General features: G+C 34.4%; 1 protein-coding gene across 1 annotated transcript in view; it reads right to left on the bottom strand.

Moving 5' to 3' along the window:
* Nucleotides 1-26615, bottom strand: part of LOC124356881 (protein zer-1 homolog) — a 43392-nt gene that overhangs the window by 4877 nt on the left and 11900 nt on the right. Inside the window, exons 3-8 of the mRNA XM_046808157.1 lie at nucleotides 26418-26560; nucleotides 18624-18826; nucleotides 16744-16915; nucleotides 10451-10612; nucleotides 8243-8404; nucleotides 6631-6780 (exon numbers count right to left, since the gene is read on the bottom strand). Of these exons, the coding sequence (XP_046664113.1) occupies nucleotides 6631-6780; nucleotides 8243-8404; nucleotides 10451-10612; nucleotides 16744-16915; nucleotides 18624-18826; nucleotides 26418-26560 (992 nt within the window). The remainder of the gene's footprint in view (nucleotides 1-6630; nucleotides 6781-8242; nucleotides 8405-10450; nucleotides 10613-16743; nucleotides 16916-18623; nucleotides 18827-26417; nucleotides 26561-26615) is intronic.

Consider the following 26615-nt stretch of genomic DNA (forward strand, 5'->3'; position numbering starts at 1 on the left):
TGATATAAATAGCCAGCCAATTTACATCACCAACATCAAAAACCAGAGGAGGGTCAGATTGAAATTGTAGACTGTTGAAAATATCTGCTTCAAGTAGGTTAACCAATTATTATTTAATACTCTTTCCAAATCAAATTCAAATTTTTTATTACTGCTTTTTTTATCAAACATACAATTTTTCATTCTTACAACCTGTTCACATTCACCAATTTTTCCACTACCAACACCAGTGCCTGTTTTCAAAAAGGGCGGTCTTCTAATTATCAGCCAAATATGTGTAGACATTATAAAATGCCTTTGACGTAAAGAAACGTTTCAGACAAATTTTTACACCTTGGTATTTTTTTATAGAATCTAGCAAATTTGTTTATAAAGTGGACATCAGTCTGCAAGGGCAGGTGTCCCCCAGTTCATTAGTTATCTCTGCCTCTTGTTTAATACCAGCGAATGTCTCGGCCCCTTGTCAGGGCACAGAAGAAGAACAAGGAAACAAAGAATAATATTGTTTCCAAAATGTAGCGACTTGGCAGAGTGAACAGTTGCATTTTTTGAAAGCTGGCCGGCAAGACTCTCTAAAATTCATGTTTGCTATTATTCAAACTGTTTTTTTAAACCTTGAAAGCTCTCCATAATACCATTGTATAGGAGAGGTATAGGTAAATTAGTCTATAGTATGCCATCATCAGTACCTGGCAGGCAATATTTTGCTAGAGACCTCAAAACATAAATGCCCAACGCTAATTTTGTGCAAACTGACTAAACATGATCACTCCATCTCAACTTTCGACCTAGGTGTATACCAAGGAATTAGGATGACTATATTCCCTCAAATACGGAGTCTGTCAATATGACAGCAGACTCACTATCTACGTAAATTTCAATAAAGATTGATTAAAAACTCTAGATTCAGAAGGATATGTTATGAGATTGAGTTTGTGTAAGTTTTGGATACAATTATTGAGGTCAACAAAAACCTTTTGTTCCAACTCCTCCTTTCCCAGTCATGAACCTCTTTGGGTCTCAACAGGGTGCCTGGTGATAAATTCCACTGCCACAATTTTCTTTATCAATGCTGTCTGTTTTATACTGCCAATAATTGTGAGTTATAAAACTTCTGACTATTTGACCTATTGATAGAAATAATACAAAATGTAAATAAAACAATACTTTTCCAAATTATTTATTTTTTGGGCGAGGCCTTTCGAAACCAAAGGTTTCATCATCAAGCGACTCCACAAATAAATATTTACATTATTTTTATTACAATACCATATGGTGTAAATATGCAAATACAAAAATTTTGGAAATATTTCAGCCAGTATGAAAATTAGATATGACTACAGTATAATTTTTTAATAAATTGAGAAGAAAGAAGACTGGAATTTTCAATATGGCCTTCTGCATTGTTTATGAGTTTTTATTTATTTATGTTTATGTGTGGTATTTTCCAAGCATTAAGTTCATTGGTTTTGTTACTTCTTTTATTAATTTTAGATTTTTTATTGATGGTCTGTGTCCTGATTCGATGCAGTGCTTGGCTACAGCAGATTTTTCAACTCTTCCATATTTTGTGTGTGATAAATGCTCTTTAAATCGTGTTTTTATTGTTCTTTTTGTTTGTCCAATATAAATTTTGTCACAGTCATCACGTCCAATTTCATAAATTCCTGATTTATTATCATTTGAGATGTTGTCTTTGGGTTTCCTAAAATTTGGGATAGTTTGTTGCTTGTTCTGTGAGTGACAGTTTTATTTGTAAGTTTTTCAAAAGTTTTGCACATTTGGTTTGAAAAAGTGCTGAATGTTGTACAAAGAAATTCTTGTTTTGTGTCTTAAGGTGGCTTTAAAGTTGTCTTTACTAGTTCTTTTTTTCAATGCTTTTTAATATATTATCAAGTTGCGTAGTGTAGCCTAACCACTGAACATAGCAATATTTTTTATGTAATTTAGTTCTGTATTGTAGTTTTCTGTTGAAAGTAGTGTATTTAAAAGTCTGTAAATCATTGAATTAAATGTTGCTCTTTTTTGTTTCCTTTTTTGTGAGGTGGATGATTAGATTCATTGATGATAAATCTATCTGTATGAGTTGGCTTTCTGTAGATATTGAATTCAAATTTTATTTCATTTCTAATCACCGATACGTCTAAAAATGGGATACTATTGATTTGTTCAATTTCATATGTAAATTTAATAGTAGGGTAAAACAAATTTAGAGTTGTGATAAAATCTTGTATGTCTTCATTTTTATCAAATATTGTAAAGACATTGTCAACGTATCGTATCCATTTTCTGGGGGAAATATGTCATTTAAGATTTGGCTGTAGTTTCAAAATGGCTCATAAAAATATTGGCAATAAAACATGAAGGAGGAGGATTTCCCATAACCGTTCCATCAATTTGGGCGTAGTAAGATTCTGCAAATTGGAATGTGCTCTGATTCATACATAAATTTAGCATTAGGGAGTATTCATCAAACAAACCTTTAGAAGTTAACCAATCTGTAATGATTTTCATTGTATCCTTAATTGGAACATTAGGATAAAGTGATGTTACGTCAAACGAAACAAGATATTTATCTTGATCTAGAACAACGTCTTTAATTGATTTTATAAAATCGTATCTGTTCTTGATGGAAAATGAAGGAAAACCTTTTAAAGTTTGAGATTTATCGACCACCACAGAGACAGAAAATATGTTGGGGAGTTTATACATCTTGACTATTGGCTATTATTGTTTAGACTATTGGTCACATCATTCCATTCCCAGGTTTGTGTATTTTTGGGAGACAGTAATATTTTGGAATGGTAGGATTAGGAACTATAAGTTTTTATATAATTGGTTTTTAATTAAATTTTTACAGTTTTTTAAAGTTTCTGATACTAATTTAGTATACTTTTAGATATTGACAGAAATGTTTTCCTTGTTTTCTTTGTTTCTTGACCTTCTATCTAGTGGAAGTATATACAATTTTTGTATCTTATTGCGATTATTGTACTATTGTAATAATGCTGATTTTGTACAAAATCTACCTTAATAATTCACAATTCCGTTACTTATGGACACAAAGAAAAAGTAAAACACGTTTTGGAATGTATACATTCCTGAACTTTTTGTTACAAACAACTTTTTATATATCTTTTTAATCAAATTATAACAAAAATATAAATTATTTATAAAAGTAGAAATTTTTGTTTATTTTGGTGGAATTCTGTATTTCTAAAATAATCTACATTAATATTCCAATTGTTACCAAATCCTACTTCTTTTAACCCATTCACTTACTAATATTTTAGCACACAGTTGGGCCAAGGAATTCCATTATTTTTGCCTATTATTTAGGTGTGCAGATATTTAGCTGTAACTTTCTAGTAAATCATTGTTTTGCAAAAAAATATTTTGTAGCAGTGTTTTTCTTGAGCTTACCTACCATTTAAAACTCACTAAAAAAAAAAAAAAAAACGAGATATAACCTATAACATACCGGTAATAACATAAATTTATTTATAAATTAAATTTTATGTTGCCCACCACCAATATTTTGTTCCCAAAATGAAAACCTGAAATGGAATTATTATTGTGTAGCCTACCTTATTTGTCCTTAGAAGTCACACACCAAAAGAGTTTTGTATAGTATATTTCATATATCATTTCATAGTATATTTACACACAATTATATCGTTTTTATACTATATACCCTACCATATTTATATTTATAAGAATTGATCTGCATTGACAAGGCCTACGAAGTCAGTTGCCGGTCCGATGTCAGGAGTTGGTAATTCCTCTTCTGAATAGAAAATATCGGAGTTTTCAAACTGTTCCCCTGTCACACGATCCCATTCCACATCTGATTGATCACTACCGGAACTGAATTCTTCACTACAATTATTAGAATCGTTCATAAAACGATCTATTTCACTGTCGCGTAACCTATTACCAGCCATGTTTACGGACACGAACAACAACAGGTATCATATGGAGTAAATCCATCTGTTATTCTTTGCTTACGTCAGTTTAGCCAACTAATGAAAAAAATATTGTTCTAAACAAACAAGTAACCATGGAAACGAAACATAGTTTGATTAGTGCAGCTATCTGTCGAGTTTAAAGTGAACTATTACTGCCGCGGAAGCGCTCCGTCGAAGTATGGCAAGGCCCGCGGCAGAAGCGGCGGAATGGCTCCGTCGAAGTAGGTGAATGGGTTTTTTTTTTTTTTTTTTCTTCTCTGGGGCGGCCTACTGCCATGCACTTAAGCCTCAAGGGCCTTTTGCGCACCCCGGAAACACCATGAGGACTACCAGTCTACAACTTCAGCAGTTCAACAAACCGCCGAAAACAACCTATCAAGTCCTCCTGGGAAAACTCGCCACCCCTGTTCAAGCTAACCAAAGATGGCATACCGCTCTCTTGCTATTGCTGGGCAATCAAAGAGCAGGTGCTCAGCAGTCTCCTCCTGCTCATTACACCTTTCCACAGAGTGGATCCTCACTGAAGGATACCAACTCTGTGTAGATGCTTCTTCAGGTGACCATGCCCCGTAATGAGACCAATGACCTTGGAAGACATTGATCTGTTTAATGAGAGAAGGGTCCGAGGCCACCTTGGAGGAAGGTGACTGTAATACCATTCTACTCACTCTCAAAACCCGGATGCAACCTCCACCTTCTCCTATGCTCCGCGCGAATCCATTTCGAGACAACCCTAGAGGATTCACACCTTGGAACACCGCAGAATGGTTGCTGAGCCCTGGTTGGCCAGGGGCATCAGCTCTTTCGTTCCCAGGAATCCCCTCATGACCAGGAACCCAACAAACGGTTTTACATTGTTGATTCTGGCAAGGGAGGAAACGGTCCTGATAGCAAATCCCAAACCAGTTTTGGATTTGATTGCGCAAGAATCCAGCGCCATCAGCGCTGCCTGACTGTCCGTGAAAACGTTAATCGTCTTGCCCCTATATCGCAGACGAAGATTCTCACGAGCACATTCCATAATGGCTGCGACCCTCCGCTTGAAAGACTGTCGGATACGGACCCATAGGAAACCACCAGCTCCCTACATGGTCTCACTCCCAGAATTCCAGCGCCTGTGCCGCTTTTTGTTTTAGAGCCGTCTGTGTACCATTCGAGCTCCGCTGGTGGAAGAGGTTGCTTCCCCTCTGACCAATCATCCCTTGAGGGCAAAATAATCCTAAAGGGTTTCTCAAAGGAAAACTTTTGTGGCATCTGATCAGAGATCATATGCAAAACATCCTCCTGTAATCAGAGTGCCAATTCTGCAGTGCCCACGGCTGCAGCCCGACCAGAATCCCGTCTGCTGAAGACAGTAGGCACTCTTCCTGGCCATAGCTCGAATGACAATGTCCAGGGGGGCGAGATTAAGACAACAGTCCAGAGCCGCGCCTGGCGCACTAGGAAAGGCCCCCTGTGATAGCGAGGCAGGCCATCCTTTGGATACCTGCCAGACGTGCTAACCACCGTCTTGGCTTCCGTTTTGGCCACCATACGACAGCTCCGTACATTAGTGCAGGTCTGACCACGGAAACATAAAGCCAGTACAAGAGCCTCGGCTTTCAGTCCCCAGGGCTCACCTATCACACGTCTGCATTGCATTAGAGACCACTTACCCCTGGCAATGACCCTTTCTAGATGAGGTCCCCAGTTTAGAACCCTATCTAGGATCACGCCCAGGTACTTGACCTCAGGCTTCAGCTCAATGGGTGAGCCCTTTAAATAGAAAAGGACCAATGCCCTCCATCTGTCGCCTCCTGGTAAAGGCAACCACGGCAGCCTTGGTGGGGTTGACGGTGAGGCCAACCTTATCACACCAGTTTCCCACCATGTTCAGAGCAGCATTGGTCAGTTTCCGTGATTGTTGTGTTGAACTTGCCACTCACAAGAATCACAATATCATCTGCGTACCCTTGTGCAAAGACAAGACACCGCTGCTATTCAAAGAATTTAGCAGGTCATCCACAACCAGGTTCCACAGAAGAGGAGAGAGGACGCCGCCCTGCGGACAGCCCCTCGTAGCCTTCGCACTAACACTTGCTCCCATGAGGTTTGAAACAACAACCCTGTCCGTGAGCAAGGCCCCTATCCAGTCACACACCTGACCATCAACGCCACGTCCCGAGACCGCATTGATAATCGCCTGAGGCTGTATTATCAAAGGCACCTTCAATGTCTAAAAAGACTCCTATAGCTACCTCTTTTGCCGCCAGCGTCTTCTCAATCCTGCATACCAATTGATGCAGGGCCGAGTCGCATGACTTTCCTGGAGTGTAGGTGAATGGGTTAAAATGACCAAGGACTATTTTACTCTGTTCCCTTTTATATTGTTGACAATGGATATACAAAATATGGTTACCAACAATCTCCAATATAAGATGTAATCATCCAACTACGGCCCAAAGACAGCCCATGATAGTGATAAGGAGGCTTGGGTATTATTACAAGGGCAACCACAATAGTTCAATTTCCTGTGGGAATTTACTAATAAGTCTGCTGCATACTATACCTTTGAGTCTAACATTCCTATAGTATTTAAATGCAAGATCGATGATTTTCAGACCCAATAAGGATCCAGAAAAGCAATTGAAATCAATCTATTGAAACAGAACTGTGTACTAACCTCAATACCATCACTGCAAGAGTCAACCAGTTTCCTGAACATCTCAATGTACTTCGGGTCCATGAGGCGGTGCCTCAGATATTTCACTTCTGCCACATTTCCCAGAAGACCCATCATGTTTCGCATCAATTCCTCTTTGTCTGGAAATAACTGTAAACATACTTAATTTTACATTCAGACATCAAAAATATCCTTTAATTCAAGACAGAAAGATGTAGTAGAATACATGTCTTCAGTTGAGATAAGTTACAAATAAGAATTTGTGGGAGAGTAAAACTATTAGATTACTTATAACTATCTCAGTAATACATGTCAATGCTTTAAATTTTGAAAAGTAATTTATAGACTGCAAGCAATGTTGCCTGGTATAGTTGATATACAACTTGCATTAATTTTATTTAAAGTTTAAGATGCTTTATAAGTAGAAGGGAAATCAGATGGATAAATGAACTAAAATTTTAAGTTCAACCCTCTGTTCAAAATTATAAACAGTGCTCTTTATATAGCAACATTAGGCAAGTTATCTATCTGCAAACATCACAAAAAGGTGATGTTAATAGAAACATATGTTATGTTTAATATCAGTATCATTTTTATAAGAACAGCTTTAGATAGACCTTTCTTCGAAATACTGAATAAAAAATATTCATATGGTTTTACTCACCATAGATATGTTGCATTATGATGAGAATTACTTGTCATATCTAAAATTAAATACTATTCACTTCAAGAATTATTTTAAAAACAGATATGATCCCATACTTTGAAAAGAGGAAGAAATAAAAATAATATTTAAACTAAGTATTATTTAGGTAACAACCAGAAAATAATTTGTTTGATTGAAAGATCGTATGTACATATTTGTAAAGTGAGTACTGAAAAAAAACATTAAAAATGACCAAGTACATTGATGTATAGACCTAGGAGACTTCTGATTTCAAAGACATTAATTTTGTATAAATGAGAGGGTAGTCAGCTCAGGAAATCCTCAGGAATCCTAAAAAATTTTTAAACAACAGCATGTCAATATCTAAAAAAATAACACACCATAACCATTCAAGAATCTTTCTCAGTTGATGGGCATTTCATCGATGACATTCCACATTGTTGTCTAGCACTCTGTGATTGATACGATCCTTTACCAACTTGAAAATTTTACTAAATACATGGACCCAATCTAAAGGTTGCTGTGTATACTTACTTTAAGGCAATCTAAAAAGAGTGTCATGCCAGAACCGTCCAAGAACCTTTCACAGTTGATGGGCGTTTCATCGGTGACGTTCCACATTGTTGACCAAGCTACCTCTAGCACATCATCACACACTCTGTGATTGATACGATCCTTTACCAACTTGAACATTTACTAAATACATGGACCCAATCTAAAAGGCTGCTGTGTTTACTTACTTTAAGGCAATCTAAAAAGAGTGTCATGCCAGAACCGTCCAAGAACCTTTCACAGTTGATGGGCGTTTCATCGGTGACATTCCACATTGTTGACCAAGCTACCTCTAGCACATCATCACACACTCTGCGATTGATACGATCCTTTACCAACTTGAACATTTACTAAATACATGGACCCAATCTAAAGGCTGCTGTGTTTACTTACTTTAAGGCAATCTAAAAAGAGTGTCATGCCAGAACCGTCCAAGAACCTTTCACAGTTGATGGGCGTTTCATCGGTGACGTTCCACATTGTTGACCAAGCTACCTCTAGCACATCATCACACACTCTGCGATTAATACGATCTGCTATAAGCTTCAACATTTTCTGTAACAGCACAAAATCCACAGTTTTATTATTTTCATTTTCATACCTTAACAAATTAATCACCTGCACTGCTCGTTTATATACCTTTATTTTTAAATACATTTTTTTTTTAAATAGCAGTGGTCTGAATAAGTTAATTTTACTTGCTGGTAACACGAATTATACTATTAGTGTTCACAAAATGCATTATGCAATACAAAATATAAATATGGCAGCTGTGTGACATATTGTTGTATATTGAATAAATTCTATCAATTACATATATGTAACGACCCGAACATAATATGAACTATAATTCAAGAAATTATGCTTTATTTGGTTATATAAAAATTTCATCCAATTGGTAAAACGTCTTAATATTTAACTGGAGACATAATAATTGTTAAGTGTACAGCAGTGTTGAAAGTAAGTGAGTAGGACAGCAATAAGACTGCTCACAACGCAGACTCAGCACCTGCGTGTGCTGGAAGGCAGTCTAGATCAGGCCTCAGACTCGTTAACATGTGATTCTCTGCAGCTCTATTATAAAATTTTCTAAATTCTTTCAATAATGTAATTCAATATCTTATTTCATTCAGAAGTGCTCTCCCCCTTTTTAACCAGTCAAAATTGTATATTTTTATAAATTAATCATTAATAAACATTGTTTTAAAATTCAAACGTTGTTGTACAAAATTTATTTCTTTTTCCGGAATCATCCGGTGGTGGCAGCGGATACCAACAAGATCCCCAAATCGGTCGCGTTACATATAAATATTTGTTAATATTTATATATTATTAAAAAAAACCACCCATCTTACAAAATATGGTATTAATACCATGTTACCATTCACAAAGAACCATATAAAAATAAATATCATGTTTATGAACATTGTGGAAAACCTCGTTGCAAAAATTCCTTGTAACACATACACTAGTAGCATTTATAAAAACAAATCCAATTTACAAACAAAATTAATTGACAGTCTGAAATAGTTAAATACAAATTTAAATCATGCTCAGAGATTAGACATGCCTCAGCAGTAACCCTAAAAAATAAATAACCTTCAAACAAAGAACCCTATTACATTGAGATCAAAAATCACCAAGCTGCAACAGGAAAAGAAATAAACATTGCCCTAACCAGTTTCTTTGCATTTTAATTAATATAATAAATCTGATGAATGGTTTTCCTTGAAATAAATTATCAGTCTGCCTATCATTGAGATAAAAACTTTAATCAACATCACTCTGCCAATGTGAGGTGGCTCATCAATACGTGTTGAAGAGTCAAATGTCATTTGGTCTCAACATACCATCAATTTTGAGTAGATGAAAATGAAGTTTTAATATTTTACCATATACCGTGTTTATGAAAATTGTCAGCATTTTTGTTTGGCAGGATAAGGATATTTAGAAATACTAAAAATTAACTCCTACATAAGGTACTTTTTTATAATTTGTACGATATATAATAACGATATATATACGTATAGTACAGATATAAATATATCAGTAGATATGAATTGCAGGTTCATTAAGAGACAACAGAAAATCTATGTAAATTTATGACAAAAGTACAATATATAAATCTACAACTTAAAAAAGAAAATCTCATGTCCAAAGCTGTTTGCTTCTAAGCAGTTTTATTGAAAAATCTAAATAAAATTATTGTATGGTGAGATTTATTTTTAACTTTAAAAAACTCACTTTGGTGACTGGAAAATAGTGAAATTGTTAATTTAGTTTAATTTTTTCTTATAATAAATAAGAATTTTAATTTATAAAATACTTTAATACTTAATTTGGGAAGCCTGGCTGATATCTTTTATTGGAAGATAAACTGCTTCTGAATTAAGTACTTTAAAATTTTATTTTGTATGCTAACATCACACTACAGAAAAATAAAATAAGTTATTCACGTTTATTGTTATTTTATATTCTGCTTACCTTTTCTACTAAAAGAACTAATATTTAAATGAAAAAGTTTGAACTAACTCTGAAAAAGATTACAGTAGACTTAACATGATTGTATAATTAATTGAAAATGTGAAATTGAAAACTCACCTCTATAGCACAAAGGTCTCCCAACAGCTGTTTCTGGTAGTTGTCTACTTGGCAGGCCAATGAGTTCAGCAAGTATATGCCTATCCTCTGCACAAACCCTTCTTGTTCCATATTGGACACAATATGCAGTAACATCAATACCAGACGTTCATACTCAAACAACTGTAACGTCATGAATAAAAGTCAAAGCTAGAGCAAATTATTTATTACACAGTAAAGTCATCTTTAACAGATTGGCTGTTACAGAATTTTTGTAAAACTCTTTAAGGAGCTGAATTTTTTTTTGATCTCAAGTGTTGACCTTAAAAATGGAAAATACAATGATACAACAATTTTTCAACAATTAAATCATATATTTTATGATGTCATAATTTCTAGCAGGAATTCCTGCGCTCAGCGCCTGTAGAAGGAATTCATAAAAATAGTGTAACTTTTGTGTCAAAATGTTTACCTTTAATTGTTGTTGGTTGAAATATGATGTCACAGTATTGTTGTAAAGGTTCAAGGTCGTAATAATTGACTTCATTATGATGTGCAGGAATTCCTGCATCCAGCACCTGAGCGAGCCCAAAATGCTCTTCCGTCAATCATATTGGGGATATTGTTGAGCATTAGTCAAATTTAGTTTATGTTCAATGTACACACACTGTAATACCACTGTACACACCAGTAGTATGAAGAAAAATAAAAAAATTTGTACTATTTATATATTTACAAATGTTGCTGACCTCCCTTTTCATTGCACTTATTCTTGAAGTTCTGCATGGTCCTTGTCGAAACAACCCAAAGCACACAATGGTGGTTCCCCATCACATTGTGCACACATGTATACAGTCATCTTCCTCTTTCCTTCTTTCAAGCACTGACAACATCTTTTGCTCAGAAGTCGGCCTTGTTTTCAAGAGCAAGTGTCTTTGAAAGCACATGTAGAAGGTTGCGTGGAGGCCGCATTAGAGGAAGTCCCTGTTTGAGTGGTAACAGTGCTTCGATGATCTGTGGCCAGAAATCATATGGTTTCATGGTGTGGTCATTATTTGCAATGTTGTGTAGTTTTAGGGAATTCACCATTATCATCTGGAGTAGGTGAATAAAAATTTGTTGTACCAACGTATAGATTTGTGATCACTGGGGTAGTAGGAGAGCATCTGATCACTCATATCTACTCCTTTCATGTTGGCATTATACTGTACAATAGCCAAGGGCTACTCTCTCTGTACATTAAGACGATTCGTTGTGAGGACCATGTTGTTGTCATGTTCTGTAGAGATATATGATACGACTCGGTTGTCCTTCCATTTGGCCACCATGACGCCTTCAGCGTATCGGGTGATTGTTTCTCCATTTTCAATTTTGCCTGTTTGACATCATCTGGAATGTGCTTCCTATTTAGTCTGAGAGTGCCAGTATAGTATATTTTGTTGGACAGCAGTTTGGAAGCAAGAGAAAAACTTTTATAAAAATTGTCTATGTATAAGGCGTGGCCTACATTTAGTTTTCCTCTCATAAGATGCATAACAACTTTGGTAGCATGACCTTTGCCTCCTAGATCCCCTTGGCTGCCAGAGTATACGGCGAAATGAACAACTAATCCCTGAGAGGGAGTACAATTTGATGCCGTATTTCCCTTTATGTACTGCCTAAACACCAAACGTCCTCTTCACAGTACCAATCCCTCATCAAGAGAAAGTTCCTTACATGGATAATATATGTCATCCATTTTCTGGTTGAAATACGTAACTAGCATTTCCACTTTTTTAAGCCTATCTTCTGATTCAGGACCGTCACCTTCTACGTTCTTGGAAAAGTGTAGACATCTCAGAATAAGGAGAAATCTGTCTCTGCTCATTGTTCTCTGAAAAGTTTCAGATCAAATAATCTGGAAGTTTTCCAATAGTCCTGGTAACAATTGATTCTTATAGTTCCCATGTGAAGCATAATACCTATGAACACTTTCAGTTCTGGTACTGTCAAATCTTGCCACTTATTTTATTCTTGAATTTTCAGTCAATGTTGGCTTTTCAAAAAATTGAAAAGCATATATGTTTGTTTCTCGAACAATGTTTTCAAGAAAAATGTCATCAAGAAGTAGGTTAAACCAATCGATTGGCTTGTTGTCACCTGGTACCGGTACTTTAAACCTATTTTCTCCTGTGAATTCTACACGACGAAAGCCCTGTGTAGAAGAATTGAGTTTGGTGATGGTGCATGTCATTCCATGGGTTTGGCTGAACGTTAAAGAAAATTTGTACATTGGTCTTATATAAAAATTTTAGAGTAAAAACTGTTTTTAGCATATGGCACAAATAATAGTTGTTTTCGATACTCAAGTTGATTTATATATTTACTTTGCTTGAAAATGTTTGCTGTTTCTCAGTTAAAATACAATCTAACATTTTTCAATAGAAAACAAGCTAAGAAGATATAAACCATAATGTTATAATGTCAGAAGTTGTAATCCTCTGTATTTTACAACGTTCATAAAAAAATGTATTATATTTTCAAAAAATATCTTAACCAACTGAAATAAAAAAAAATTGTATTATGTTGGCTTCATTTCACTTTATGTGACGATTTTTAGACCAGCAATGTTGAGTGACTTTATCCCAAGGTCTGGCAACTAAATTACCTCTATTGGCAGCCACTTTTCCAGGTTTTGCAAGCGTATATTATAAAAAAAACCTAAGAGATACTAAAAGTTATTTGATTATGCATTGTCATATATAATTTTGTTCATAAAAGTCAGTATTTTTTACTATACATACTTTTATGAGTAATTTTTAGAGTTATTTGTTTATTTTTTAATTTGAACCTTTTTGTTTTAAGGGGTGGGACCATAACTACAGAAAAGCGCTTAATCGAAATTCCAAATTATAAAATTATTTTTACATTTCTCTAGTTTCAGAAAATATATAGTTTGATGGACTTATTACATACAATTTTATTTTTATATTGATAAAACCTGCAACAGAGCATTTTTTATAAAAATTGACTTTACCCTGGTAACATACTATATTACAGCAATAATAATTTTTCCTTATATGAAAGAGAATTATATCACATCAAGAGTTAGCAAAGCCTAACCAGATTTACCACCGCTGTCATGGTCTACTGGTTCACTTTCTAACAACTAACTTATATTACTAAATCAATCTAAATAGTTCCTATCCGTTTCAAATGCATATAATGTTGGTAAAATTCAACATATAAAATAAATAAAACTTGCTAAAATACAAACTTGACACTCCTAGGCCTACATAGATTACGAAACTTCGTTACTTGAAACAAAAAACTATATCACTCCCGTGAAACAGAAATACTTTTTAAAACATGTTTATACCACTTGACTAAATAATAACTTCATATAATATTACATACCATAACAACAAACGTAAACAAACAAACAAACCAATACGTAAACAACAGCAAAGAAATTACAAGAATGAAAATAAAATACAATATTCTTCTTGTATCAAAGATCGAAAAGTACCGAACTCCATACTAATGGATACATTGATTTATTTGCCATTGAATTACTTTCGTCAAAAAGCATTATAATTACTTTAAAAAGTGGCTTTTTCGTGGCAATGTTTGACCGTCGCTACTGCTATCCCTGTCCCCCAACACATTAAGAAAAAAAAGAACCTATTAAGTTGCCTGTTATCTATTATGAACCTATAAAGTTGTGAATTATTTGGAGGAACACTACACAAATATCGAAGGATTGCTTGGCACCAAGAGATATAACCTGTCATAAATGCTTGGCATTGACCGCACCGGCCTCTTAATAAGTACTTGGCACTGAGGGGATATAACCTGTCATAAATGCTTGGCATTGACCGCACCGGCCTCTTAATAAGTATTTGGCACTGAGGGGATATAACCTGTCATAAATGCTTGGCATTGACCGCACCGGCCTCTTAATAAGTACTTGGCACTGAGGGGATATAACCTGTCATAAATGCTTGGCATTGACCGCACCGGCCTCTTAATAAGTACTTGGCACTGAGGGGATATAACCTGTCATAAATGCTTGGCATTGACCGCACCGGCCTCTTAATAAGTACTTGGCACTGAGGGGATATAACCTGTCATAAATGTTTGACACTGACCCAGGGTTTAAGCTGAAGTAAATGTTTTGTAGCGAACATGCTACAAGCTCTTCATACTTTTTAAAACAAATATTTGTCTTGTAGCACTTATTAACAGCATTAGTGTTCAGCGGAGATTCCAATAATATTTATTGAAAACCAAGAAAACCAAAAAAGTTCTATAATACTTTACCCTTTGAATAATTAATATTTACATTAATGAATATAATGTAGCTAAAATATTTAGAACCTCAATAATGAAAAGATTTTCGTGAAGATGTTTAGTTAACCCGGGAGCACTTGCGCTATTAGATTGAATCTAACATATTTTTTGTGTTATATAACATTTTTTTTATTTGTTATCTTACAACACTGAACCCTTAATTTATGCTTCTATGGGTATGTCTGCTGCGTATTGCATCATGTTTAGGTAGTAGAAGTCGCTGGGGTGGGGCGTCATGGTGGGGGGGTGGACGCTCCTCGTGGGTTATTAGTTTCATTATAACAATGCGAGTGATCGCGTAACTGCCAGTTTAAATCCATCAGTTTAGTGATTTTTCAGTTTGCTTTTGAATTATATTTCGTAGATTGCTCTTTTATGACATTACAATTATTGCAATGAATGAAGACCATGAAAAAGCCGTTCTTAGTTGGTTGGAGGGTGTTAGATTCGATCTAACAACGCGAGTTCTTGCGTAATTTCTTGTAGCGCGGGTTCTCACGGGTTAAAAACAGTTTGGTTAGAAAATACAATTTTTAATTTATTATAAAAAAATATGTCTTCTCTCAATATAAAATACAAAATTTAAAAAATGTATAGTATGGTGATGATATAATCTTTTTATAAAACAAGTTTCTTTTGACCCTCCAAGCCCAAGCATCCATCATCAATATTTTTGACGACTCACTAAACGTCATCATTAAAAATTTGATGATAAATATGTGTCTTTAAACTCATTTTGCCGACGCTAATACCGATCAAATCACATTTTAACCTATACCGTTCGAAAGCCTATGCATTTTTCTTTGTGTTTAGTGGTCTTTTAATAGTACTCTGTACCAAACATTAGTCTACATCATTTTCATCAGCTTTTGTTTCCAGAGAAGTGTGTTTGAATTGTTTATTGTTGCTTAGTTACAAACATGTGAATTTCGCTGTTTAGCTGTTCGCACGTTTCTATTGGTTTTTACGTAGTTAGTAATTGTTAGAAATTATATTATTCCATGTAAATAGTGTTTGTTTTTCATAAGAGATAATTACTATTTTGACTTTCCTCTAAATACATAAATATATATTATAAATTGCTAAATAAACACAACAATATATCTTTCTGCGTCCATGGCAAAATTTGATACAAGTAGGCTAGTAAGTTTTGTATTGCTACTATATTTAGTATAATATAAAAAGTAACATTGATACAATAAGAACATTATTATACAATTCTGTCTTCAGGACGAAATTTCCTAAAATTTGGCTATTCTGAATTTTGAATCTGTGTAATATTTTAAATACATATGCATACTTTATTGCAAATGTTGTTTTAATTTTTGTTTGACTTTTTTAATTTCTAAACTAAGAAATACTGTTTTTTCTAATTTAGTAGTTACACAGTTCTTTGCAAACCAAGAAAGTGGTGTGCAACACTTTATACTTACGTTACTATTCAGATTTATTATTAATTTTATAAGGATAGTCTGCAAAATGTCACAAAACGGGTATGTATTTTACAACACATGATAAAATACATATCATATGTTAACTCTTGAAGGGTTAACATAAGTTTATCTTGGCACTGAGGATATGACCTGTCATAAATGCTTGGCACTGACCGCACCAGCCTCTCAATAAGTATTTGGCACTGTGGGATATGACCTGTCATAAATGCTTGGCACTGACCGCACCAGCCTCTCAATAAGTATTTGGCACTGTGGGATATGATCTGTCATAAATGCTTGGCACTGACCACACCAGACTCATAATCGCTTGGCACTGACCACACCAGCCTCACAATAAACGCTTGACACTGTGGGATATGACCTGTCATAAATGCTTGGCACTGACTACACTAGCCTCTCAAAAAGCACTTGACACTGAGGGGTTAACTTAACACATAATCACTAAAACTCACACCTTGACAAATATCTCCCAAAAATTGTACTAAATAATATGAACTGAAAGTCAAACATACATATACTAATACCTACCACATCATGGGGTATCTTGAACTGGCAGAGCGTCAGACAACCGTTCCGCATCATTGTGTCATCATCTCTATGAGCATTCATACCATTCAAGAGAGTAGTGATTGTGGTCCTTTTGATCTTGGCAGGGAAAGGCGGTATGTCTTTGTTTTTCACAATGTAAAAGAGAGTTGCACTGCAAACAAAAGTAGCATTGTTAATTTTCATGACAGTACTTACCCCTTACACTGACCAATGACACTCCACTAGTAGAATTCTCAGAAAATCATGTTCAAAACAACCACAAGGTCTAAGCAAGCAAGAAGGAACAATGAAGAAATAAGGAGTTAAATAAAGGTCATACCATTATAATGCACCTTTTGTTATACAAACAATTTTATTCACTCTAAGCTACACAGTGCAGTTTTTAATTCTTAAAACTAAATATAATACAACATGAATATTTCACTAAAACAAGTACAACACTGATAATGAAATCAAACTGCATTTTACAAATTTATAATTTTGAAATAAAGTTTAAGTGCATTATGAAACAACGATTTAGTACTAATTTATCACCCACAATCATGGTTACAGTTACGTAAAATAACTATATTTTTAAAAAATATAAAATTTGTTATGTTATGTCAAACAAATAATAATTGACATTATGGTCTGTTGTTTACACCAGCGCAGGTATTTAAATCTTATCATACAACAATATTATAGTCATTTGAAGGCAAGTGAAGCCGATTTGGAGCTATCTGGAAAAGTAAATCTGATCAACCAGTGATCTGCGGAGAATTCCGACTGGGTGACAGAATGTATAGTAGCCTATAGTGTGGCTGTCCGATTATGGAGGACAGCGCATCACATTGAATATCTGAGTGCAGTAAAAGACTGTGGTCTTGAGCGTGGCCTTCCGAGCACTACGGATTAATAAGCAAATCTGTTAAGGATTAATAACAAATATCTTCAGTACTTGAACAACAATAGAAATTAAGTTCTGGCCATTCTGGTAGTTATGGCAAGTTGCTAATAATTCCAATCATTATCTGAGCTAGCAACACAAGCCCAAACAACTATCACACTGTCAATGTAATGAAGTATTAAATATTTATACAGAGGGCGATTCACGAAGATATGCAGAAACTGTGGAAGCTCATTCTACATGTAAAAATAATGAAAAAGTTGTGTCCAGAAATGCTATGTTAGCGATTAACGGTTAGTGAAAGATTTTGCATGGATTTCAGCTCACCGTGTAAAACGAGGTCTTCTTAAAATTCTGGTAAGGTAGGTTAAGGGGCGAATTCCATCATTTTTAATGGTTTTTATCCTGATAAATTGAATAAAACAAGTCCCAGAACTGTAAGCTAAGTAGATTTTGAAAAACCAGTAACGAATTCTAAAAATGGAGTAAAAATCTCATTTTTTCATTTTTCGTAAATATAGTACACGGAAATCGAATAGATCTTTGATTAAATGAATTTTTATCCAACTATTATCCATCATTATTTTTACATGTAGAATGGGCTCCCACAGTTTCTGCATATCTTTGTGAATCACCCTGTATAATAATCCTAGGCAGCAGGACAAGGCCTACCTAGTACATTGAGTAAACAAGGACAATGTTACTGTCATTAAATTATTTTATTAGAAGTTTAAAATACTGAGATTCAGGCTGTTTGGACATTAATGTCTAGCTTCCCAGATTCCTGGCGATGTAGAGTCTTGGCGTTTAGTGCCTAGCTTCATATGCTAATTCATGTTAAATGAGTTCTCTTCCAACCAGAGAAATAATTACACAGCCAAGACTTTTCCCCTTTCTGTCAAATACAATAGTATATTCTTGTTTCAGATTTTTAAGTGACTTAGTTATATACAATATTAGTTGGTTACATTACCTCCCAGATATTTGGATGTGTTTCTCTGAGATATGTCTGTCCATTGCATTTAGTACCACATTCAAAGCTTTGGAAATCTGTGCACAATGGTCGTATCTGAACAAGTGATACAGATCATTCAAAACTCGCTGTAAAACTTCTGATCGATCTATATAAGCTGTTGCTGCATTGAGGATCTGTTTTTCATTAGCATCTCCAGAAATCTGAAAACACGTAAGCATGCATTATCAACCATGATAGATAGATAATGATCTGAAAAATGCTAAATTTCAATTTTTCATATAAATATCTTCATAAAATTAAAAAATAACAATTATGTTACTGCTGTAACCCATTTTCTCTGTATAAATTTTTTTTAATTACAGGCTTTGTAACGACAAGATATTGTGTTGGTAAAAAAAAAAAATGCTTTCCCCACTTGGAAAGGAACACTTCACGATTAATCCTAATCATATTTTAAATAAATAAAAATACAGAACATTTCTGTGTGAGAAATTGTACCCTAGATCACAGGTGTCCAAACTATAGTGTGTAGGTCAAATAGGGCCCGTGGTCTCTCTGCAGAAATGAATTTTCATCAATAGTGAAGCGAAGTGCTGAGAATGGGAGTCTGCACCAGCTAGGTTGACAACTATTAATAAGAGTTTATATTTTTAATTAAAATGTATTTTACTTAACCCTTTGCAATCAGGAGGCCACTAATGTGGCCAAAACTTATATCACGCTCAATTCAAATTTAGTCTCAGATGATCGTTCCCTCCGCTGACATGCCACACATAGCGGCTGGTTGTGTTCTGTCACCACTCAGTGCACGTGTCACCATGTATGTCACTGTTACTCAGATTTAAATTAAATTCTCAAATAATTTACAACGTTTATTACTTTTAAGGTTGAAACTTTATCAATTGGTTAAGGAATTAAGTTGTATTCCCAATAAAAGAACTAAAAACAGGGGTAACTGGTTTAATGATGATGTAAAAAAATCTTAGATCTCTGTTTATTTATTTATTCATCAACGGTATCCACCATTTTTACAATAATAATTAATAATATTTGAATAACACAATACAATATAGGCCTACTAATACTATATGAATACACAATAATAGCATTAATATGTGGACAACAACTAAGACAAAAAGAGGCAGGAGCTGGTGAGCAAAACAGCAAGTGTAACAAGACTAGTGCCCAGACAAGAAAAGAGAACAACAATCAAAAATAAAACTTGAACGATTATAACAGTAAAATTTTTAAAGCAATAACAAGAGATAAACTTGAAACAAACTATAACAATATAATAAAAATTTTAAAAATAACAAAATTAAATTTCCTAAAGAAATAACAAAAGATAAACCTAGAACAAACTCCAACAACCAAGACAATAACAAACAAACAATGAGTTAGGCATACAGAAAGTAACAAAAGTGTGTAAAAATTTTACCCTAAACAGAAATTGCCATACCTATGATACCGCCACAAAAAAGCCCAACTAGGGTTTCTTATAAATAATTTGAAACAGTTCATTTCTAAATCCAGTTGGCCTCATGAAGAAGTCAATCAGTGGAGCCACGTCACTGCCACAGCGGAGAAGTCTTGGGACCGATGAGTTATATGCATAGTATGAGGGCATGGATCTTCTCTGGAAGATTGTCCTCGACCTAGTACCTCTTGGGATGGAGATGTCGATGTAGCTTAAGATGACCGGGCAATCCAGCACACCACTCACGATCTTGTTCAAAAACACAAGGTCGAGGAACTTCCTTCGGAGAGAGAGGGACTGCAAGCCAAACATGTCCTCCACTTCAGCCACTGGAGTGCCCAGAAAGGTATATCCAAGTCGTATTCCGAGGAGACGCACAAAACGTACCTGAACCCTGTTCAGCATCTCATTGTGGCCAATTTGATAGGGTGACCAAATTACAGAACCGTATTCCAAAACAGGGCGTACTAGGGTCTTGTATAGATTGACCATGGTGATTGGGGATCTAAAGTCTCTAGTAGATCTTACAATGAAACCGATGAGAGCATTGGCTCTAGAAGTGACATTCAAAATATGGTCATTGTAACTTGGTTGCTTATGGTCTGTTAATGGTTGCTTATGACAAGTACAAAGTTTCTATGTTTATATGTGTTAAAGATTGTTATGCCCAGACTTAAAAGTAAAGTAAATATGTCTTATTTTACCAGGCAAAGTTAGGGCTAAGAAGCCCTCTCTAACACTTAACCTGGGGACCAACGGCTTAAAGGTGACTTCCGAACCACCACCAATGGCCGGGCAGGCGGGCTGCTTGCAAGGACAGGATAGCTCTGCGGTCACCCATCCAAGCAGCAGCCACGCTCGACGTTGCTTGATCTGGTCATCTTGCGATAACCAATGTACCCGCTACACAACACCATTGGCAATACTTAAATGATCTTATCGAGCAGCCATTGATGAAGCTAAAATAAATTACAATGCTAATCTTATAGAAAGCTCAAATAACAAGTGTAAAGCAGCCTGGGCCATTATTAATGACATTAATAATACAGTTTAATATAAGTCGAGCTGGGACATAAACCCTGATAATTTTAACAATTATTTTATTGATTCCATAACTGAAATAAGGTCAAATATAAAAAAGCCTAGCTCAGTATCGGTTACTGATATGTGCCTAATGTTTACGAACCCAGATAGTTTTAAGTAGGATCAAGTGTTAGTCTCTAAAATAAGGTCTTTTATAAGTCAAATGGAAAAAAAAAAACAGACTAAGGATTTCTATGGCCTATCTAGCAATATGTTGAAGAAAATAGTGGATCATGTTGCAGAACAACTTACAATTAGTATAAATTTATGCCTGGAGCAGGGTGTATTTCCTGATAGTCTCAAAATCTTCAAAGTGATTCCAGTATTTACAAAAGGGCCAAAAATAAGTCAGGCAAGTTTCCGTCCCATCTCGCTTATTCTAGTCTTTGGTAGTAATTGAACACATTGTTCATAAGCAGGTTAGCATGTACTTGCAATTACATAGTTTTTTATCTGACCAACAGTTTAGCTTTAGGCAGGGTAGATCAAAAATATCTGCTACTGATGGTATAGTAAAGGAGATTCTCAATGCTTTTGAGTTCAAAGAATATACCTAGACCACTTTTATTAACTTAAGCCATGCTTTTGACTGTGTTGATCATGCTTGTTGCTTGAAAAGAAGGAACAGTATGGCATCAGTGAATATGGAAAACAATTTTTAGATTTCATCTGACTAAGAGGAGTCAAACTGTTTATCTTGATGGTCGGTGGTCTTCAGTTAGTGAGCTTAGATGTGGTGTTCCACAGGAGTCTAACCTATTAATATTCAACAGTCTAAACTTGTATGTATGTGGATCACACCAATTTTTTCTATTGATAAAAACATCATTCATTTACAATTACAAGTTATAATACTTTAAAACTAGCTTCAAATTGGTTTTCAGCTCATAATTTACTTTTAAATAATGACAAAACTAAATCAGTTCTGTTTAATCTTAGGCCTGTTACAGCTGATATTGAATTTGACAATTGTGTTGTTTTCAGGTGTGTATATTGATTGTAAGCTATCATGGGCAAAACAGGTTGAACAACTATACACTAGGCTATCTTGTGTGATTTATCTCTTAATAGGTGTTGTGAGTTGTGTTTCTAAACATTACATTGTTACTATTTACTATGAAGATCTATTTCAGTTGATAATTTGCTATCGGTTGATTTTCTGGGGCAATTCCAGCAACCTTAAAGATAGCCTTTTCAAACAGAAGAAGGCTGTTCGAATAATTACCGTCTCACTACCTGACTAATATTGTAAACAACTTTTTATTAATTGAGGTATTTGGTATATTTTATCTATTGCAATATATTCATAAAGATGTTTTATCATATAATGTAAGGAATGAAATCCATTAAACATCTACAAGTCATGGTAATTGTCTTGATGTACCTTTTACAAGATTGGAAAAATATAGTCTTGCCATGCTACAATGTGTGTGTAATGTGTATAATACATTAGCACTCTCAACCAAAGATTTATACTTTAGTCTCTTTAACCCTTTGAGTGCCGCAGCGTTTTGCTATATGGTATGCATAAAATGCCGAGCGAAAATGCCTGATTCTGCAAGGGTCTGGTTAAAAATTCATAACAAATTTATTTATCGGTAAAATGTCTTGGGTTTTTGTTTATTTTTTTAGATAAATATATTTTCTTTATACATATAATACATTGATCACTTATTTAACGTTTTTATACAAATAAAAAAAATCATTAACAAAAACTTTATGAGCAAAAACAGTTAGTTTTTTATTTTGACACAACTTAGTGTTAATTAAATATTTTATTTTTTTCACTTTTAGTTATTCTATCTTATACACTCCATTTAATTATTTACAAAAAGACATATAAACATTTCTTTTATACTTATAAATAAAGTTTGGAAAATAAATATGAAAATGTGAACCACTACAAAACTAGAAATTTTCTAACCTAACCTAACACTCTGTGTATTGTCTACACTGATAATGCTTAAATCTAATGCCTGCAATAGTAGGTCTTCATTGTCAGCAATGTTTTTACGACTCATTGTTTATAAATATCACTGAACAAACACAAAAACTATACAAACGTATTTAGTAAAGTACTAGATGCTTACGATCGCCATAACTCGCGGCCATCATTGTTCTACTTACACACAGACTAGAACAACACACACAAACGAAATAATTTGTAGATACTAACACTACAAACCCATTTACACATAAAAGCTTTCAATATAATTTGTGAAATAAACAGCAGCGCAAACAAAACACGTGACGGCTCGTCCGCGTAGCGGCCGATTCTAAACGCGACTGACGCACTCACTTTACAACCACCGTAAAAATCAGAATCTAACCAAAATGCAACAAAACCTACATCAAAAGTTACGTTGAAGCCTTTGGAATGCGTATGTATAGTAATTGAGCCAATTTAGATAAATACTATATAAAATATAAGCGTTACTGCAGAAGTCGCTATCAGCGATTCTGGCATTTTTTGCATATAATGCGGGATCGCTGACAGCGATGCTCCGGCACCCAAAGGGTTGAACGTAAGTTACATAGATGGCTGGCTGCTCATCCATTCTATGGTAACGATGAATTTTTAAACATGCCAAATTCAGAAATAAATATTTTGTAAGTCTGTTAAATATGTTATGCATTTATAACAGTAATTTTTATATCATTTTCATTTAATTTAAATATGTTGGGGCGAAATACTTTAATCAACTGCCTTCTGAAGTAAAAGACTGTAGCACAGTAAAATTGTTAGTATTAAGTTGAAAAAATGGTTGTTTAAAATAGTGATATCAGTTTCTTAAACAATACACTTATATAGTTACTTATTTTTTGTCAGTTTATTTATTGTTTTCTATTTATTTAGTTAAAATGTAGATAGTGTGTGTATTTATTTATTACCTCATTGTTATATTATTTATTTGTAAATGTGTGATATAATTATGTATTTTTATTTTTGTTACCGTTAAATGTTAAATATTTGTTTCCTTAATACTGTATAGTGACAAGAGAAAGATTTAATATCTAAAAGCATGAACGAATTAGTCAAATAAGGCAATTGTATAATTGAAAAGATGAAATAAAGTGATTAGCAGGTTGCACGGAGTGAGCGGTCAGTTATAAAGAAGAGTTTGAACTCTAGCTAATAAACATTTTTTCTATTATTGCGCTGCCTCACTACTGCATGAGGTGGCAGTGTATATTCCTAGAATGTAGATTGTTGTAAAACCGTATTTTTGTGGAGGAATAAACTCATTATTTCATTTCATTTAATTTCAATTCTCAATTTCATTCCTCTAAAGTTATTTGTAAGCAATCTATTCTTGACAGAAGGTGTTGTATATTAATATGAAACATGGATATGTTATTTTTTATTTAAATTACAAGTTACCTAATTGTTAGTTATTTTTGTGTCTGAATCTTCCTCCTAAAAAAGAATTTTCTGTTGACATGTTTTTTTTAGTACCTATACTATCAATTTTAAAATTATTATTTATAAAATGTGATGTACATTTAACTACATGTTCACCATGATAGATTACTTCAGATCACTGGACCCATCACTATACTGTGGCAATTTAGTTGTCAGGGCTGCATTCAAGGTGTGGTCCTAAGAAGCAGGAGTTGGCAGCTCTGTCGATGTAATTGCTAAATTCCTCAGCACATCTTCCTCTGGTGGAAGGTGGTTTTCCACAGCTATTACAGTCAAAGTAGGAGGAAAGTTTTCTACTGAACCACTTTTATTAGAACATGTTACCAAGTCAAGGTTCTTGACGTCAATAAGAGAGAACATTACCTGTAAAAACCTTCATGTGTTAGTCCTCCTCGAGTAGTTTGTTAGATTTTTTGTTATATGATACAATAATAATCTTGGCTCCAGTTAGTCAAAGTCATAGTCATAGTCATATTTCTTTATTAACATATTCTTCAAGACAACTCTTTATTTGACATATTTGACAGCCATGCGTCAATATTAGATAAGGTTCAGTATAAATTTATACGTTGAATGAGGAATTCAGGAATTCCCCCTCCGAGTAGAACAGTCGATCCAGAAGCCATGCTGTCAGCTGTTTCTTGAGGCGCTTTGGATGTTCCATCCAAGAACAGTAATAGTGTCACAATGTTAACAAATTACAGAATGATGTCAATAATAAATAAGAGATGTCAGGAGTCATGTCAGAGCTTCCAATCTTCTTTATTTATTTCTGTGAATTCTTCGATGGTATATAGTGGGTGGTCCACCAGGAAGTTGTGAAGGCATATTTTCAAGGCTGCTCCCTTCAGGGTTTTCAGTTAGTTAATTAATTTTATCAAATTGGTGACAAATCGAGCTGTCAATTTTATCCTGAACACAACCAATAGGAAAGCATATTATATGCTTCAACCCTCTTCTTTTGAAATCTTCGACTAGTTGATTAAATGCAGTGTCAGATTCACTCATGGTGGGCTCTCCATAGTACATATCCTTGGTAATAAAGATGTACACAAGAGGCCCCATATTGACCATACAGGTTGTTGGTGAGGCATTTAACAAGTGTTGGTTTACCGGTATATGTTTTAAATACTGTGGCTACTCCAGCTGACATATGACGAGGGGCATGAAAGTCAGAAGAAATGTGATGTGCAAACCCTACTGTTTTATCATTGTGAAACTCTTTTATGATACTTGACATATGTACACTAATTACTCTTGTGTTATATTCTCAAAAAGTACATCTGTTTCAGTATGTTGTTCACCATTTGCTCCATTTTTGTTTATTAAAGGAATACCATCAACTAAGCTAAAAATAAGATAAGCCCATTGATTTCTCCCACTGTTGTTAATGTGTAATCCATGCTAAATCGTGTCTATTAAGAGTATCCAAATCAAGTATGTGCAACTGATTCCATATGTTCAGCTAATTATTTAATATAACTGTTAACAAGAATTATCTCCTTGTGAATTGAATCCAACTCATCAGCATCAAATCTTGAAGGTATTTTTGTTATGATCACTGGTCTATCCTTACTTAGTTCCCTTAAACTATTCTATCCCAGGCATACTATATTAGTATTTCTAACTGTACTACAAAATCAATACTTAAACCAAATTTGTAAAGGATATTTAAAGATTAGATCTAAAGAAAATGTTAAGTATAAATTGTTTTAAAGTATCTAGAAAGAATCTACAAATGTCAACCCAGATTTAAATGAACAGTAACAGTAGTTAAAAACTATAATACTCTTTCTTAACAACTTGCCTCTTTTGCAGGGATGTCATGACGCCTACACGCACCGTGTTGGGTTCCATAGAGACCGAGGAACTGCAGAGGGTTCAGAACACGAGAATTCAAACCTGGTATATCACTCACCATTCCACTTTCGTTCTTTGTCTCAGCAACTCCTGTTTAAAATAAGTTACAGTATTAAATATATCATTCTTAGAATAAATTTTAATA

The sequence above is a fragment of the Homalodisca vitripennis genome, chromosome 1, assembly GCF_021130785.1.
Source record: "Homalodisca vitripennis isolate AUS2020 chromosome 1, UT_GWSS_2.1, whole genome shotgun sequence".
In the NCBI taxonomy this organism is placed as follows: Eukaryota; Metazoa; Arthropoda; class Insecta; order Hemiptera; family Cicadellidae; genus Homalodisca; species Homalodisca vitripennis.